Genomic DNA, 16,503 nt, shown 5'->3' with positions numbered 1-16,503 from the left:
TAACCCATTTTATAAGTGTCTTTTCACTTTCACTTCTTGATAGTACATGCGTATCTATTCAAAAGATGTTTAATATGTCAAATAAATCTGAACAGATCAGTAGGTACTACTATGAGATCTTTAATCATTTTAAATCTTAAGTGAACATAAAAATATATTACTAAGTAACTTAAAATACTAACACTTTTACATCTGAATTAGCTCAAGTTTTCTCCAAAGTTATATAAGCAAAAATATATTATTTTTCATGTGGGGTTATTTACTTCATATACCATACATCATTACTTTTCAGTTACTGGTGGATCTTGAAAATAGCTCCATGTTTACTGGTAATCTTGAGTGTCAGAAGCTCCTAATGGAAGCTATGAAGTACCATCTCTTACCTGAGAGAAGACCTATGATGCAAAGCCCTCGGACAAAGCCTAGAAAATCAACTGTGGGGGCACTTTATGCTGTGGGAGGCATGGATGCTGTGAAAGGTAACAGGAATGATTAATTTAGAAAGTATCATTCAAAAAAAGGATATTCTCAACACCCCCCAAATTATGAAGGTGGCATTAAATCCATATTTAATTTTGTGCTACTAAAGCTAATTTTAATAAATAGCACACTTTATGTAATTTTGCCATTTTTTCTTACTTTATGGGATATAAACATTTAATTAGTGTTAGCTAAGCTCTTAACAGTTACTTTTATTTTATGGCAACAATTTTTAAATTAGAGAATTTACTTTATAATATAAGATGTTTTCAGGGTAAACTTACCTAAGGTTTATCATAAATAGAAGGGTTTAGAAAATTTGTATATATATTAAAAAAGCGTATGTGTTTTTCAACAGAAGAGGGGCCTGTCAAGCTCCAAAGAATCTTGAAATGCTGATGTTACAGGATGGAAAACTCGTTCCAAACTGGGGTTCATCTGCTTGCCATGTGAAAATCAATACTCAAGAGACAAGTAATGGTGGGAAAAGAAATGTTACTTTATTCAGAAAGTCAGCAACTTGGGAAGATGGTGAACTAATGTCTCAAAGACCATCTACCCAGTATAGAAGAAATCAGAGGGTTTTTAAAGGAGAAGGTTTGGGGAATGGTAGGGGCTATGTGCAGAATGTGGTGCTCAGAGAGTTAATCATATGCCAACATGAACTTGAACAGACTTGCTGGCATCAGTGACAGCTGTTCTCAAATGTGGTCGGGCCTTGTCTTTTGGGATTGTCTGGTCCTTCATTCTCTAAGGCCAATGGTCTGCAAAATCTCAAGGGAAGTAGGTTAATTCTATTAAAAACGAAGGGGCTTAGATCAACAAATGACTGTGTAAGCTTGAAGTAAGTTAACCCTTATACCAGTTGGAGTGCTGTTACAAATCCCCATTGTCAGTCCTACATTCCATTTCTGTGGAAAGTATGTAGAGGTCCATCTTCTGTAACTGCTTCATGCTGAATTAGGGCAGACTATGGGCTCTGGAATGGAAGTATTTGACATGGTACAGGACATAGATTTTGGTCCCTTGTTCTCGTGGCGGGGTATCAGAGGTAGTTTCTTATCTCATTTTACTACATTGTTTGGCACTGCTTGGCCTCATTAACTTTCTCCCCAAGTATAGCCTAAGGAATAATAACAGTATAGTTAAGCTCAATTTTATCATTCCCTCTAAAATTGACCTGATACCAAGAGAATGGATCAGTATCAAAAAGAATAGATCAGTAATCCCGTCCTAGCCACCCTGGAAAAATGGAACTTGTGGGCAAAGGCCTGTGCAGCCATGTGGCTTGCTGCCTGATTTTGTCTCTCTGGGTTCTTACTTCCAAGGATGAGTTAATATAGATACAGCAAGTGGTGTTAGCTATTATATAGATTCTGCTTTGTTCAGCAAGCAATAAGGTAATTAACAAGAGGCATTTATTTTTTTCTACCTTCAGATGTATTTTATCTGAGTAGTTTTAATAGCAACTACACATTGAATGCATAGCAATACAAATGTATGTAAGCTATATATTTTATTACTGAGGTTGGTGTATTTTTTTTATTATTAACATATAATGTATTATTTGTTTCAGGGGTGCAGGTTTGTGATTTATCAGTCTTACACCATACACAGTGCTCATCACAACACATACCCTCCCCAGTGTCAATGGAAACAAACAAGCAAACAAAAAAAGGTTAATGTTTGGAGTAAATTATAAACCAACTATCTGAGATCCAAATGTTCCCAAAGAGAAGATTTTTAGATGTCAGGCTCAAAGCATCCTCAGATGAAGTGGAAGTAGGAACTGGCAATCTGATGGATTTTTATGGTTTGTAGTTTAAATGTCTCCAGTGACTCTTTGAGGGGCTCATAGAGCAACAGGCATGAAGATTGTCTATATATGAGCTATTTTGGCAGTTTCTCTGAACTTTCTTTTGAGTTGTCTAGCTTCAATTTGCAAGGTTTCAAGAAAAAGGGCCGTTTTGTTATTTATTTATTTTTATTATGTTATGTTAGTCACCGTACAGTACATCATTACTTTTTGATGTAGAGTTCCATGATTCATCATTTGAATATGACACCCTGTGCTCCATTAAATCCATGCCTTCCTTAATACCCATCACCAGGCTCACCCATACCCCAATCCCCTCCCTTCTAAAACCCTCAGTTTGTTTCCCGGAGTGCATAGTTTCTCATGGTTTATCTCCCCCTCTTATTTCCCCCTCTTCATTTTTCCCTTCCTTCTCCTAACATCCTCCATGTTATTCCTTATATTCCACATATAAGTGACACCATATGATAGTTGTTTTTCTCTGCTTGACTTATTTCACTTAGAAAAATCTCCTCCAGTTCCACACATGTTGATGCAAATGGTGGGTATTCATTCTTTCTGAGTTTATTTAGGAGAGTCATAGCAATGTATTAGAGGAAACCAGAAGAATCTAGATCCAGCCAAGTTTTATAAGCAAACAACAAACACTCAAAGATAATCAAGACAAGACTCTAATATCCATGAAGCTGTGTTACTTAACTGTAATATTTTTCTCTAAAGTCACCTTCAATCTTGTCAAAGATAGCCAAATTAAGACTGATATTTTCTAAGATAAGTTTAGTTTTAATAAATTTAATTAATTTTTACATAATTATTTATATCAGTACAGCAAGAATAGTGATTGACAATAGAGATTGTTTTAAACCTACTTTGCCAGAGTTTTTATAATAAATTTTAGATTAAACTTTCAATAGCCTCTGAAGGCCAGATGGCAGGTCAAATACTTGCCATCAGATTTGCCTGCAATACCTGTAGCTTTGGGTGAATTCTTCTCTTCCTGAAGTACCTGAAATATCTTGAGGTTCCTGCACCTTTCAGGAACTGACATTTTTTACTCACATGGTAAGGTTGGTGGGAACTCTGTAAACAAGGTGTTAGGCCAACATTTTCAAGGGGCTTTATTAACTCCATTCATTCAACTTTAGTTCCTTAAAGCTGTCTGATTATATCTGAGTCTATGTATGTCTTTCATAAATATGACATTCCACTTAAAGCCTTGGTAAAATAACCACTGTTTCCAATGGTCTCTTGTTATAAGGAGTATCCATTTTCATTGAATTTTTGCAAATGATGATAATTGCCATCACAGAAAGAAACTCATTGGGAGTTTCCAAATTCCTCAAGGATCAGGTAGGGAGAAAAATAAATACTTCAGTGTGTTTACAAAATAATATTTTTACAAGATTTTATTTATTTATTTGTCAGAGAGAAAGAGAGAGATAGAAAGCACAAGCAGGGGGAGGGGTAGGAAGAGGGAAAAGTAGGTTCCCCACTGAGCAAGGAGCATAATGCTGGACTGGATTCCAGGACCTTGGGATTATGACCTGAGCTGAAGGCAGACACTTAACCAACTGAGTCTCCTGGGTGTTCCCACAAAATAATATTTTTATAACATTTCTGTAAGTCATAGATATCTTAAGAGAAAAAAGTTTCCTTAAATTTGGAAGAGCAAATGTTAGAGAAACATCAATGATTTAAATAAGAATTATAAAAATATAATCATCTTTTAAAATTACCTAGTCCGATGTTATTAATTCTTGTTCTGTTGGAATTCAGTTTTTCCATTAGTTCTGGAAATTCTTAGTTTAGTTTTATGATCTTAAAAGTATCAGACCTGCATCTGTCAAAAGTCCTTTTCATGAATCTCCTTGAAGCTGAAATGCATCTCACAAGAGCATCAGAATAACTGCAAGTGACAAAAGACTCAAAAATGGCCATGTTTGAAAATCTGATAAGAGTTTAATATAATGTAGTTGACAAGGAGATGCAGTAATTTCTTTGATGCACAACATTTTAATAACTAGACTTATGGCATTATGTCAAGACATACTAAAACTTTAGGAATTTTGCATAACTCTTAGAACCATCCCAGTATTTACCCACATGATATAATCTAACAAAATAATTATTTTTTGTTTGACAATGCTTCCAATGTAACTTAACATACCCAATAAACAAGCCTAATAAATCAAAAAGACTTATTTAGAATTTGAATTTTTACGAAGTTTGTTAAGAAGCTTAGAAGATTCTAAACCATATGCCTAAATAAGATCATAGATCACTATAAAATTTAATATTTTATTATTTACTTAACTGAGCTAACAATAATAGATCCCAAAGGCAAAAACAAAGGGTTCCCTGGTTGTTAGCAAAACTTAACTCCTTTAATATTGAGAAGATTTGGTCACCAAAGACCTAATAGAAACAAACATAGAAACCTTGTTTTTCTGTGCAGATAAAGATAAAATACTTTGTTTATAATTTCTTATCAAGAGTAGATGAACAATAAAAGAAAATTTTGTCTTTTTAACAAATTTAAGCCAATTTCCAATTGGAACCAAATTCCAATCTTATATCACTGTACTTTTAAAATTCATTTTTTCCAATCTTAGTGAGTCCTAACCATAAATATTTTTCCCCAAAGATTCCCCTTCATAAACTTTCTACAACTGCTTTTTTAATTCAAATTTTGTCATAACTCTTATATCTATATAGCCAGTTTCATTTTAGGAAAAATTACCTTTTTTTTCCCTCAATAAAAATGTATTTTTATTCCTTATACCTTTCTTACATACCTCCTATTTTCCTATATACAGGCTTGCTTTCCTTATCATTTCCAGCAGTCTCAAATACATGTATCAGAATTTTAACTCTTAAAATCTTTCTCCCGTAAAAACTAAGTAGTGACAGGTTGTGAATGGTCTATCAGACCAGAATTTTTTAGATTGGCAAATTTATGAATATATTTTATATTTTGTAGAAATGTGATTTTTATAGAACTTTTTAATAAAGCAAAATTATTTAATAAAGTAATAAAAGAAAACAGACTTCTACATTATTTCAGTGTAAATCTTCTGTACATACTTGATTATTGTAGCCTTGTACAATTTCCTGACTACTTCACTATTAATATCTCTAATTCAAGTAAGCAGAGCAGTCTAGTCTTCATTTCCTATCTGAATTCATTTTTTGGTAAATTCCACTAAAAGAGTTTGAAAATTTAATAAAGTAAATACTGGGATGGTTCTAAGAGTTATGCAAAGTTATGCAAAGTTAGCAGACCAAAGTATATTTAGTTTTCTGTAATAAGAAGCAAAAACCAGATAGACATATATTTAGTAATTAATGTTAAAACATTAACATTTTATCTTATTTTGTAAAGACTTGGACATCCAATAAATTTACCCAGTTTATTATTTAACCTAGCAAAACTTCAAAGTTTCAGGTTACCAAAGATTTTGGAAGCTATTTAAAATTTATCTATACACTGTTTTATCTATTCAACCTAATTGTTCTTAACAATTACCCATGTAAACTTCATTAGATAAAATCAATCATTATTTTAAGTAATTTTGTTGACAAATTATAATAGTTACAACAAGAATTTAACTAATACATTCAGGTAGAATAAAAGCTAGTTATCTGTATTATATTTGATGATGATAACTCCAAAAGACATGTATACTTTAATTAAACCATCAAACTTGAATAGCTTTAATAAAAAATATATTACACTTTGTCCAATAAAAAGTCAATTAATTTATTTCCCACTGTCAATTTTATCTGGGCCTCTTGTGGGGAAATCTGCAGTGGGCAGTTTAAGTCCTGGGTAACCCTTGGGCCCCTTCATGTTGATTTAGGAGTTGTTCCAGTTTGAACCTCATAAGGATGTGACCCAACAACTTAGGATGCTAAATCAAATATATTCACAGGTATAGGAACTTTCATGTCCCCAACAAGATGACAACTTTAGGTTTGTTTTGTTTCCTCTTAACCTGGTCATAAATGAAGGTTGAATAGGAGCTTAGAGATGAATTGAGAAACTATATTTGCCATGTTTTAGGGAAGAAGATCTATATACACAGAAACATCATAAAATGAGTCCTAAGGAGAGACATCAGTTAAAAAAAAAATCTAATTTAAGTTTTCCCATCAAATATAGAGCTGACATTGTAGTTCAGTTAGGGGATTTACATTTTAATTAGTTAAAGCAATAGTGGAGGGAGGTAAATGGGCTGAAGAAATCTTTAGAATTCAAGATACAGAGCTAACAGTTATATATGTTCGTAGACAAAAATAAGAGATGTGAGATATATTAATCTTTTATATTTCATCTAATGCCCAGAAGAAAAAATTAACTTGGCATAAAACAGACTTCTACATTATTTCAGTGTAAATCTTCTGTACATACTTGATTATTGTAGCCTTGTACAATTTCCTGACTACTTCACTATTAATATCTCTATAATTCGAGTAAGTAGAGCAGTCTAGTCTTCATTTCCTATCTGAATTCATTTTTTGGTAAATTCCACTAATGAAAAGAGTTTGAAATAGAAAGTTAAATTAGGAAGAAGTGGATAGGAAGACCAATTTGGGAATATTAGAATGAGGACGTGGAAAGATCTGAAAACATTCAGAAGAAATAGGCTGGTTGACAGAGTGAAAGTTGATGTGAGTTTCTTTGTAGTTATTCCCACTTTAACAGGATCATTCAGAGATGTTTAGTGTAGAAAAGATATTCTTCTAAGCGATGTAAATAGTAAATGTAGTAAATAGAGCACTTGTAGATCTGTAAATCAGCATTCAGCAAAATCCATCTTACCAGTGGAAGATGGAGGGATTAAAGAGAAAGGATAATGAGTATCTTTATATACATAAGTTTTTATTGTGAAAATCCTAACTCTTGAAACATAAATACTTACAGTGCACTGTTCATCAGAAAAGATCTAAAATTACAGAAAAGAAATAGACACTGTCTTCACTAATCTAATATACATAGAAAAACTTTCAGAAGTAGCCATAGATACAATGTACTTTGTTTAAATTTTGATTTGGTATGATCTCATACCACAGCATTATAATTGGCCAATGGATACAGTTCAGATGTAAACATATTTTCATCATAACTAGTGAATTATATTTTCTCCACAAATTGCCCAGTAGAATAACAACTGATTTTTTTTTTGCTTTTTCCTATGGTTGGTTCTGTGCATTTGTGACAAAATTCCCTAAATCTGCCAAAAGCGGTCTTAAGTACACTCTATGTGTATACTAGAGGTTTATCAATTTTGTTATTTTTTCCAAAGAACTAGTTCCTAGTTCTCTAGTTCTTGGAAAAAAAAAAATTAATAAACCTCTAGCCAGACTTATCAAAAACAAAAGAGAAAGGAACCAAATAAATAAAATCACAAATGACAGAGGAGAAATAACAGCCAACACCACAGGATAACTATAAAAGAACATTATGAAAAATTATATGCCAACAAATTGGACAACCTGGAAGAAATGGATAAGTTCCGAGAAACATAAACTACAAAAACCAAAATAGGAAGAAATAGAAAACTTGAATAGACCAATAACCAGCAATGGAAATTAAATCGGTAATCCAATGTCTCTCAGTGAACAGAAGTCCAGGGCTGCATGCCTTCATGTGGTAATTCTGCCAAACATTTAAGAAGAGATAATGCCTATTCTTCTCAAACTACTCTAAAAAATAGGAAAGGAAGAAAAACTTTCTGATTTATTGTATGAGGCTAGCATTATCCTGATACAAAAAACAGATAAAAATGCTACTAAGAAAGAAAACGGCAGGTCAGTATTACTGATGAACATGGATGCAAAAATTATCAATTTATTATGAAGTAGTGGCAATTTACTATGGCAGTAGTGACAGTATACTATGGTAGTAAAATTAACATTTTAGTAGTTGAGTAGAAAATTAACTTTTATTAACACATAAAGTAAGCAATATCTCAGAATTAAACTCTAAATATAATAAATAATTATAAATATCTAGGGGCACCTGGGTGGCTCAGTGGGTTAAAACCTCTGCTTTCGGCTCGGGTCATGATCCCAGGGTCCTGGGATAGAGCCCCACATCGTGCTCTCTGCTCAGCAGGGAGCCTGCTTCCCCCCGCCCCTGCCTGCCTTTCTGCCTATTTGTGATCTCTGTCAAATAAATAAATAAAATCTTTTTTAAAAATTCTCTAAAAAAAGTAAATAATTATAAATATCTTAATCTATTTTAATTATAATCCTTCATTTTACCATCATGGAAAATTGTATGCATCAACACAAAAGGCCCATTTAAAAGAAATTTTCATTCCTGTTTCTTTAGTCACTTGTATTTTAAATCAACACACACACACACACAACTGAATAAAATAAAAGGACGCAAATTCATATATTGAATGACCAAGGGTAATTAAAATAATAATGGATGTGTAAAGAGTTGGTAATAGATTCCAAAGTAATTTTTGTTGTAAATTATCATGTTGACACGTGTGTTAGTACTAATAGTAACATAGTATAACCAAAGAAACCATTACAAGTATACAAACCATATATATTAAAATGAACTGTTTTATTCTGACTCTTCCATTTGGATCTGGTAGTAGCAAAATATTACCTATGCCTTATTAACCAGGTTAGGGAATCATTAGGTACTTTAATTTGAGTTGCAATCATTGATTCTATGCTATAAATTATAGGTATATAAATATAATGTGGATGATGCCAACTAAAATTTTTATATGTGCAATTTTTCCATTGTTTAATATCCCTTTAAAAGGTACCACTACAATTGAAAAATATGATCTCAGAACCAACAGCTGGCTACATATTGGCACCATGAATGGCCGTAGGCTTCAGTTTGGAGTTGCAGTTATTGATAATAAGCTCTATGTCGTGGGAGGAAGAGATGGTTTAAAAACTTTGAATACTGTGGAATGTTTTAATCCAGTTAGCAAAATCTGGACTGTGATGCCTCCCATGTCAACACATAGGCATGGCTTAGGTAAGAGCTTAATGTTATATTGTTTCTAAAAAATGTATTATTAGTAGATCTTTTTAAAAATTAAATACTGCTGCACATTACTAAGATTTTATTTTATTTTAATTCCAGTATAATTAGCATGCGATATTATATAAGTTTCAAGTGTACAATATAGCAATTCAACAACTTCATACATCACCCAGTGCTCATCATGAGTGCACATTATTGGGATTTAACCAAACCCTTAGTCAAAACATCTCCAAAACTCTGAAAAGCTGAATCAAATGGTAAAAGCTTGTGAAACTTTTTTTTCTTATTTCAGATGTCATACTTGCTAACTCTGCCTCCCTTCAAATTTATTTTAAAAAAGTACCACTTTAAAAGGGATAAAAAGTTTTGCAAAGAATACATCATTGAAAAACATAAAACTAAAATAGGAAGTTTTCATCTAACCTTAATTTAGAAAAAACAAAAAGCATTTGATGTTGGAAAGACATTATGTTTCTAATCTGATGAACTTTGTCCCTTCCCATAAAAGGCAAATCTGTATTTCAGCAAAAGGCTTGGGATGCTCCAAGGCAAAGATGTTTAGAAAAAACTGCTTTGATTGAGAGCAACTTTAAATTATATTTAAGCTAGAGATTTCCAAGAAGTTTAAGAAAGATGAGGTGGAGACTTCTGAAACAGTTGGGAACATTGATTCTCCTGAATATTTGTCAGGGTACATCTTTCTTTAGATGAATTACATTTTTAATATCTTAGAATTGTTTAAAAAGCATAATAGCTTTTTAAAATTTTTTGAGTGTTAATTTTTCCCTTTATTTTAAACATTTGCATTTTCTTAAATCAATTGCTAACCTCTTTAACAATTCAGAGACGTAATTCTTCCCATAATCTATCTGAAAGCAATACACAAGAAACCTTTTTTATTTAGTAGATATTCCAAGAAAAATTTTGTTTCCATTGATTTTTTTAAATTTAATTTAGTTGTTTAAAAACTGATTTACACATCTAAAAAGTGTCAGGTTCAGGACTGATATTGTCTTTTCCCCAAATCATCTTAAAAATTATCTATGTCAAATGATAAACTATATAATTTTTCAGCTCAGTTGTGTCATTACTTAGAAAACTATCTTACAGAGAAATCATAGCAAGTTTTTAAAATCTAATTGGTATTATTAAGAAGGTAGAAACGCTGAAGTTATACCACTGAGATGCTAATTGAGATGGTGAAGAAGGTGGGGAGCAAGGCCAATTATGTGAATTCCCAGAGAAGCAGTTAGATAGGGGTTATTCATGGTATGTAATGTAACATTTTTTTTTTTGACAGAGAGAGACGCAGTGAGAGAGGGAACACAAGCAGGGGGAATGGGAGAGGGAGAAGCAGGCTTCCTGTGGAGCAGGCAGCCCAATGCAGGGCTCAATCCCAGGACCCAAGGATCATGACCTGAGCTGAAGGCAGACGCTTAATGACTGAGCCACCCAGGGGCCCCAAGAAACAAATTTCTAACTAAACCTCAAAAATCCCTGTTTATTTGGTTATCACATGGGAATTTTTTTAAATAACTATAATAAAAATCAGGGCTTAAAAAGACCTACCATGGTTTTAACCTACAAATTATGTAACCTATGAATAACCTAAGAATTACCTAAGATTCAGTATAGATGTTTCATCTATCTCTTATATTTAAAAAATGATGTTGAAATTATGCTAAAAAATAGTTTCCACTTTCTATTACATCCCTAGAAATGGTGTGTTCCACTACCTCCATTAACTTCAGTATTACAACAATGATAACCTGCCTGATACAGCGACTATGTATATAACTATGTATGATACAATAACTATGCCTGAAAATTTCCTAGGGTGAAGAGACCATGTTTAGTTTCATATCAAGATTAGTAAATTATAATGCATACACAAAACTATTTAAGAAACAAAAACAATTTTTAAGCAGCCAGTTGTTTGCAAAATGAAAAAAAAAAACCATTATATGTTGTGAGACCTCATATTATTTTTATCTTCTAGGTGTAGCCACACTTGAAGGACCAATGTATGCTGTTGGTGGTCATGATGGATGGAGTTATCTAAATACTGTAGAAAGATGGGACCCTGAGGGACATCAGTGGAATTATGTGGCCAGTATGTCAACTCCTAGAAGCACAGTTGGTGTTGCTGCCTTAAACAATAAGTGAGTAAACCCAAATATGAATGCTCTTTATTCCCAGGTTATGTGATACAACACTTTGGTGATGTGGTCCATCAATCAATAAGCATTCACAATGACTGGGACATCCTAGTAATCAGTAATAAATGTCCTCTGTTGGAACTTTCCCTTCATTATATGGCAAAATGCTTGTCTAAAATGAACATTTAACTAAATATTTTGTATTGCGTCAGTACTCAAGTGTAGTCCTGGGACCAGCAGCATCAGCACTACCTGAGATCTATTTAGAAATGCTGAATTTTAGCCCCACCCTAGACTTTCTGAATCAGAACTGGCATTTTAAAAATATCCTCAAGTGACTTGTAAGCACATTAAATTTGAGAAGCATATTTATAGGCAAAGAAGTTCCACTTTTGCCTTTGAGAAGTTACCCCTTTTTTTTTTTACATCATGATTTATTCTTATTAAAACTTTGGTTTGTCTTGTAATAGGGCAAGTCTTTTTGTTCTCTATCCTTCATTGTCCTGAGTGTTCAGTATTCCCAACTCTATAATTACACCAAGTCATATCTTTCTGAATCTCTCCCCTTTCCTGATCACTTGCCCATGAAAACAAGATAATATATTAAAACGCAATGACATTAAAGGTTGCTAAGATCTTTGAATTGTTACTTCTTCCACGGGCTTATGCCCTTCCTGACAAAGGACCTTTAGAAACAGTGACCAGCATATAGAAGGGACTTTAATGATGACAATTTCAGACACCAGAATTTATCAGTGGCAGGAGACACCCTTGTGTATCTGTACTGACCGTATATAATCAATATTTCATTGTATAACAGGAAAATTTCAACAAAGATTGTTTATAGAACCTTGTGCACAAAGTAGTAAATGTCTGTTCTTAAGAGGATGCCCCGACTTACAGTGTCTTGGAGCTTAAAATACTCCTTAATCTGCTTATCTTTGGCCTGATCTCAATATCAAGTGACTTGGGAACAATCTCCTAACTATTATAGAACAGACTGAAATCATCAAATTTGACTAATTTAATTTTGTTTTACTAACTTGTTATTATTCACAACTGAGCATGAAAGGCAGTTATAAACATATGGTTTAATAAATGTTTAATTTTCATTGATGCAGGATTAAATTTAAATTAGATTAAAAATACTCCTCATCATAAGAATTGGCATTCTAAAATTTATGGCAGAAATAGGATAGCTAATAAACCTTCTTAGGAAAAATCCAGTTTGTTGATTCTTATTCTCTTCATTGTTTATTAAGTTAATCTTCTTAATGATTAATATTTTTAATACTAAGTAAATCAGTTCATAAATATAAGAGGGATTTTAATGTTATTCAGTTGAACCTAGCCAAAATTGTAATGTTGCTGGAGTTAGTCTTTGGAAACATCCTACCTACCCTTTTCTATTTTAATTTCCAGGTTTATTAAGGTATAATTGACAAATACTGCCAGTATTTTGATATTTCCTCTCTCTAACTTCATTTCTAATGGGATGTTTTAGTCCATAATGTCGAACTTTCACGAAAACACTGAAGCCTGGGAGTTTGGAGTAGACCTTGAAAAATGCCTTTAGGTAATTATCCATTCACAAACTCAGGCCATCCACTACAAAATACTAAGGGAGTAGAACATATAATCATAAACTTTAAATGCTTTGTACAAGGTGTGTGTGTGTGTGTGTGTGTGTGTGTGTAAAAATGCTTGTATACACACACACATACACACACTCACACTTCTGTTCTTTTTTCCTAGGCTATATGCTATCGGTGGTCGTGATGGAAGTTCCTGCCTCAAATCAATGGAATACTTTGATCCACACACTAACAAGTGGAGTCTGTGTGCTTCAATGTCAAAAAGACGTGGAGGTGTGGGAGTTGCAGCATACAATGGATTCTTATATGTTGCTGGAGGTCATGATGCCCCTGCTTCTAGCCATTGTTCCAAGCTTTCTGGCTGTGTGGAACGGTAAAATGTTTCTATTTATTTATTAATATATTAATTTTTTTCAGAAATTAGAAATAGGGCTACTAGAAAGTTGTCTTCCAAATAAGTATTAATCCTTTCAGAAGATATTTTTTAATTGCACACTTATTCCTAGGCTCAAAATATTTTGAAGAACTCCCTCTACTGTATTTTAGGTGCATCATAAGAAATGTATCCTTTAAATGTTCTTTTATTGTTTGATAATCACCCCATAAAACAATGTAAAAAATGGGATGCAAGAGTAAAGAAACTTAATGCCAAACTATACCACTCAACCTATTCACCATCTCAAATCAATATGACTTTACTATCTTGAAAATTATATTTGTCCCCAAATGATGAAGACTATATGGAAAGAATTTCCAAAAAGAAATGTTAATTATATTTTGAACAATAACTCTATTACATTAAGTATTTAATTTTCCAAAGATAAATTCTTTAAATGGGAGACATTCATTTGGATAAAGTGTGATAGGTTTGTTCAATAACTCAGTCATATGATTTGTAGTTATAATAATCACATTCCCTTCAAGATGTATAATAGTTAAAAGATATTAACTTAAGGCCAGGTGACAAATTTACAATTAGTAAAGTTATCAGAATTCAAAGATGGAAATCAGTATGGGATGATGCACTCAAAAATATTCATGGAGGAACCTAGAAAACTAGAACATAGAAATAAGTTCTCCGTGAATAGAAAATATTCACGGAGAACTAAAAAAATACAAAATTTGTATTTTGCACATACACAATATAATGAAGGGAATTTCAGTTCTAGAAAAATTCACAATGAAAGCTATGGATAAAAAGGAGAAGGAAATGTAGATAAAAGCAGAGACTTTAGGTTGAAATGTCATTTGGGAGGACAATCAAAAATTCAAATAAGTACCAGATCATTTGATAGTCTGAAATGTCAAAGTGGAAGCTTTTAGATTTTAACTTGTGGTGAAGGGAAAATTAAATTTAAGGGGAATGGAATACACAAAGAAAACAGTTTAGGGGAATTTGATCTAACAGTAAAGGATAGAACTTGGGAAGAAAAGACTAAAGGGACAAATATGAATAATATAAGTTTTCTTCTGAGAAACATACCACTGAATCATAATTGATAACACTAATATTCTGTTTCTTATAGGAAATAATTGATCTGTGGTAGTTTTTACGTGTGTTTAAAAAAGATTAATTATATTAAAACCATATCATTTTAATTTATGCAGAAAAGTACAACATCCATTTATGATTAAAAAAAAACTCTCAAAAAGGAGATTAGAGGGAATATACTCAACATAATAAAGGCCATATATATGGAAAACAAACAACTAACATTATACACAATAGTGAAAAGAACTCTTTTTCCTCTAAGGTCAAGGAATAAGACAAGGATATCTACTCTCACCACTTTTATTCAACATAGTACTGGAAGTCTAAGCCACAGCAATCAGAGAAAAAACAAAAATAATAAAAATAAATAAATAAATGGCATCCAAATAAGCAAGGGAGAAGTCAAATTTTCACTATTTAAAGATAACATGATACTATACCTAGAAAATCCTGAAGACTCCAATAAAAAGCTACTAGAACTAACAAATGAATTTAGTAAAGTCTCAGGAGAGAAAATCAATGTACAGAAATCTGTTTTATTTCTATATACTAATAATGAAAGAGCAGAAAGAGAAGAAAGCAATCCCATTTATAATTATACCAAAGCAATAAAATATCTAGGAAAATAAATTAGCCAAAGATGCAAAAATATTGTTCTCTGAAAACTATAAAACCCTGATGAAAGAAATTGAAGATGTCACCAAAAATGGAAAGGCATACCATGCTCAAAGATTGGAAGAACAAAAATTATTAAAATGTGTATACTATCCAAAGCAATCTGCACATTTAATGCAATCTTTATCAAAATATCAACAACATTTTTTCACAGAGCTAGAATAAACAACCCAAAACTCGTATGGAACCACAGAAGAACCCAAATAAAGCAATCTTGAAAAAGAAAAGCAAGTCTGGAGGCATCTTATATTAAAGAGCTGTAGTAATAAAAAAAAAAAAAGTATGGTACTGGTACAAAAAATAGACTCATAGATCAATGCAACAGTACAGAGGACCCAGAAATGAATCCACAACTCTATCATCAACTAATATTCAACAAAGTAGGAAAGAATATCCAATGGAAATAAGACAATCTCTTCAACAAATGATGTTGGGAGAACTAGACAGCAATATGTAAAAACAATGAAACTCGATCACTTTCTTACACCATACACACACACAAAGAAAACTGAAAATGGATTAAAAACCTTAATGTTGAACATGAAACCATAAAAATTCTAGAAAAGAGCACAGGGAGTATTTTCTCTGGCATTAGCCTTAGCAAAATTTTTGTAGATATGTCTCCTGAAGAGAGGGAAACAAAAGCAAAAATAAACTATTGGGAGTACATCAAAATAAAAATCTGCACCACAAATGAATAAATCAACAAAACTACAAGGCAACCTACCGAAGGAAGATATTTGCAAACAACATGTTCAATAAAAGGTTAATATCCAAAATATATAATGAGCTCATACAACTCAACAGCAAAAATACCCTAAATAATCCAATTTAAAAATTGGCAGAAGGCATGGACAGTTCACCAAAGAAAACATACAGATGGAATATACTTTTTTTCAAAAAACAGAAACAAAAGCATTCAGATGGCCAACAGACACATGAAAAGATGCTCAACATCACTCATCATTGGGGAAATGCAAGTCAAAATTACAATCAGATATTACTTCACCCTTGTCTGAATGGCTAAAAGCAACAATAGAAGAAAGAAGTTTTGGAGAGGTTGTGGAGGAAAGGAAATCTTCTTGCATGTCAGTAAGAGTGCAAATGGATGCCTCTACTGTGGGAGACAGTATGGAGGTTCCTCTAAAATTTAAAAATATAACTGCCTTATAATCCGGTAATTAAAGTACTGGGTATTTACCCAAAATAATACAAAAAGAAAGAAAGGAATAGATGCACATGCTTATTGTAGCATTACTTAC

General features: G+C 32.4%; 1 protein-coding gene across 1 annotated transcript in view; it reads left to right on the top strand.

Annotated features, from left to right (window-relative positions):
* LOC116881770 (kelch-like protein 4) overlaps positions 1 to 16,503 on the top strand; it is a 48,745-nt gene that overhangs the window by 14,157 nt on the left and 18,085 nt on the right. Inside the window, exons 5-8 of the mRNA XM_032881811.1 lie at positions 293 to 479; positions 9,087 to 9,311; positions 11,320 to 11,482; positions 13,235 to 13,447. Of these exons, the coding sequence (XP_032737702.1) occupies positions 293 to 479; positions 9,087 to 9,311; positions 11,320 to 11,482; positions 13,235 to 13,447 (788 nt within the window). The remainder of the gene's footprint in view (positions 1 to 292; positions 480 to 9,086; positions 9,312 to 11,319; positions 11,483 to 13,234; positions 13,448 to 16,503) is intronic.

The sequence above is a fragment of the Lontra canadensis genome, unplaced genomic scaffold, assembly GCF_010015895.1.
Source record: "Lontra canadensis isolate GAN:19392208 unplaced genomic scaffold, GSC_riverotter_1.0 scaffold77, whole genome shotgun sequence".
NCBI classification, from domain to species: Eukaryota; Metazoa; Chordata; class Mammalia; order Carnivora; family Mustelidae; genus Lontra; species Lontra canadensis.
Note: the sequence above shows the minus strand (reverse complement) of the source record. Positions and strands in the feature narration are given on the sequence as shown.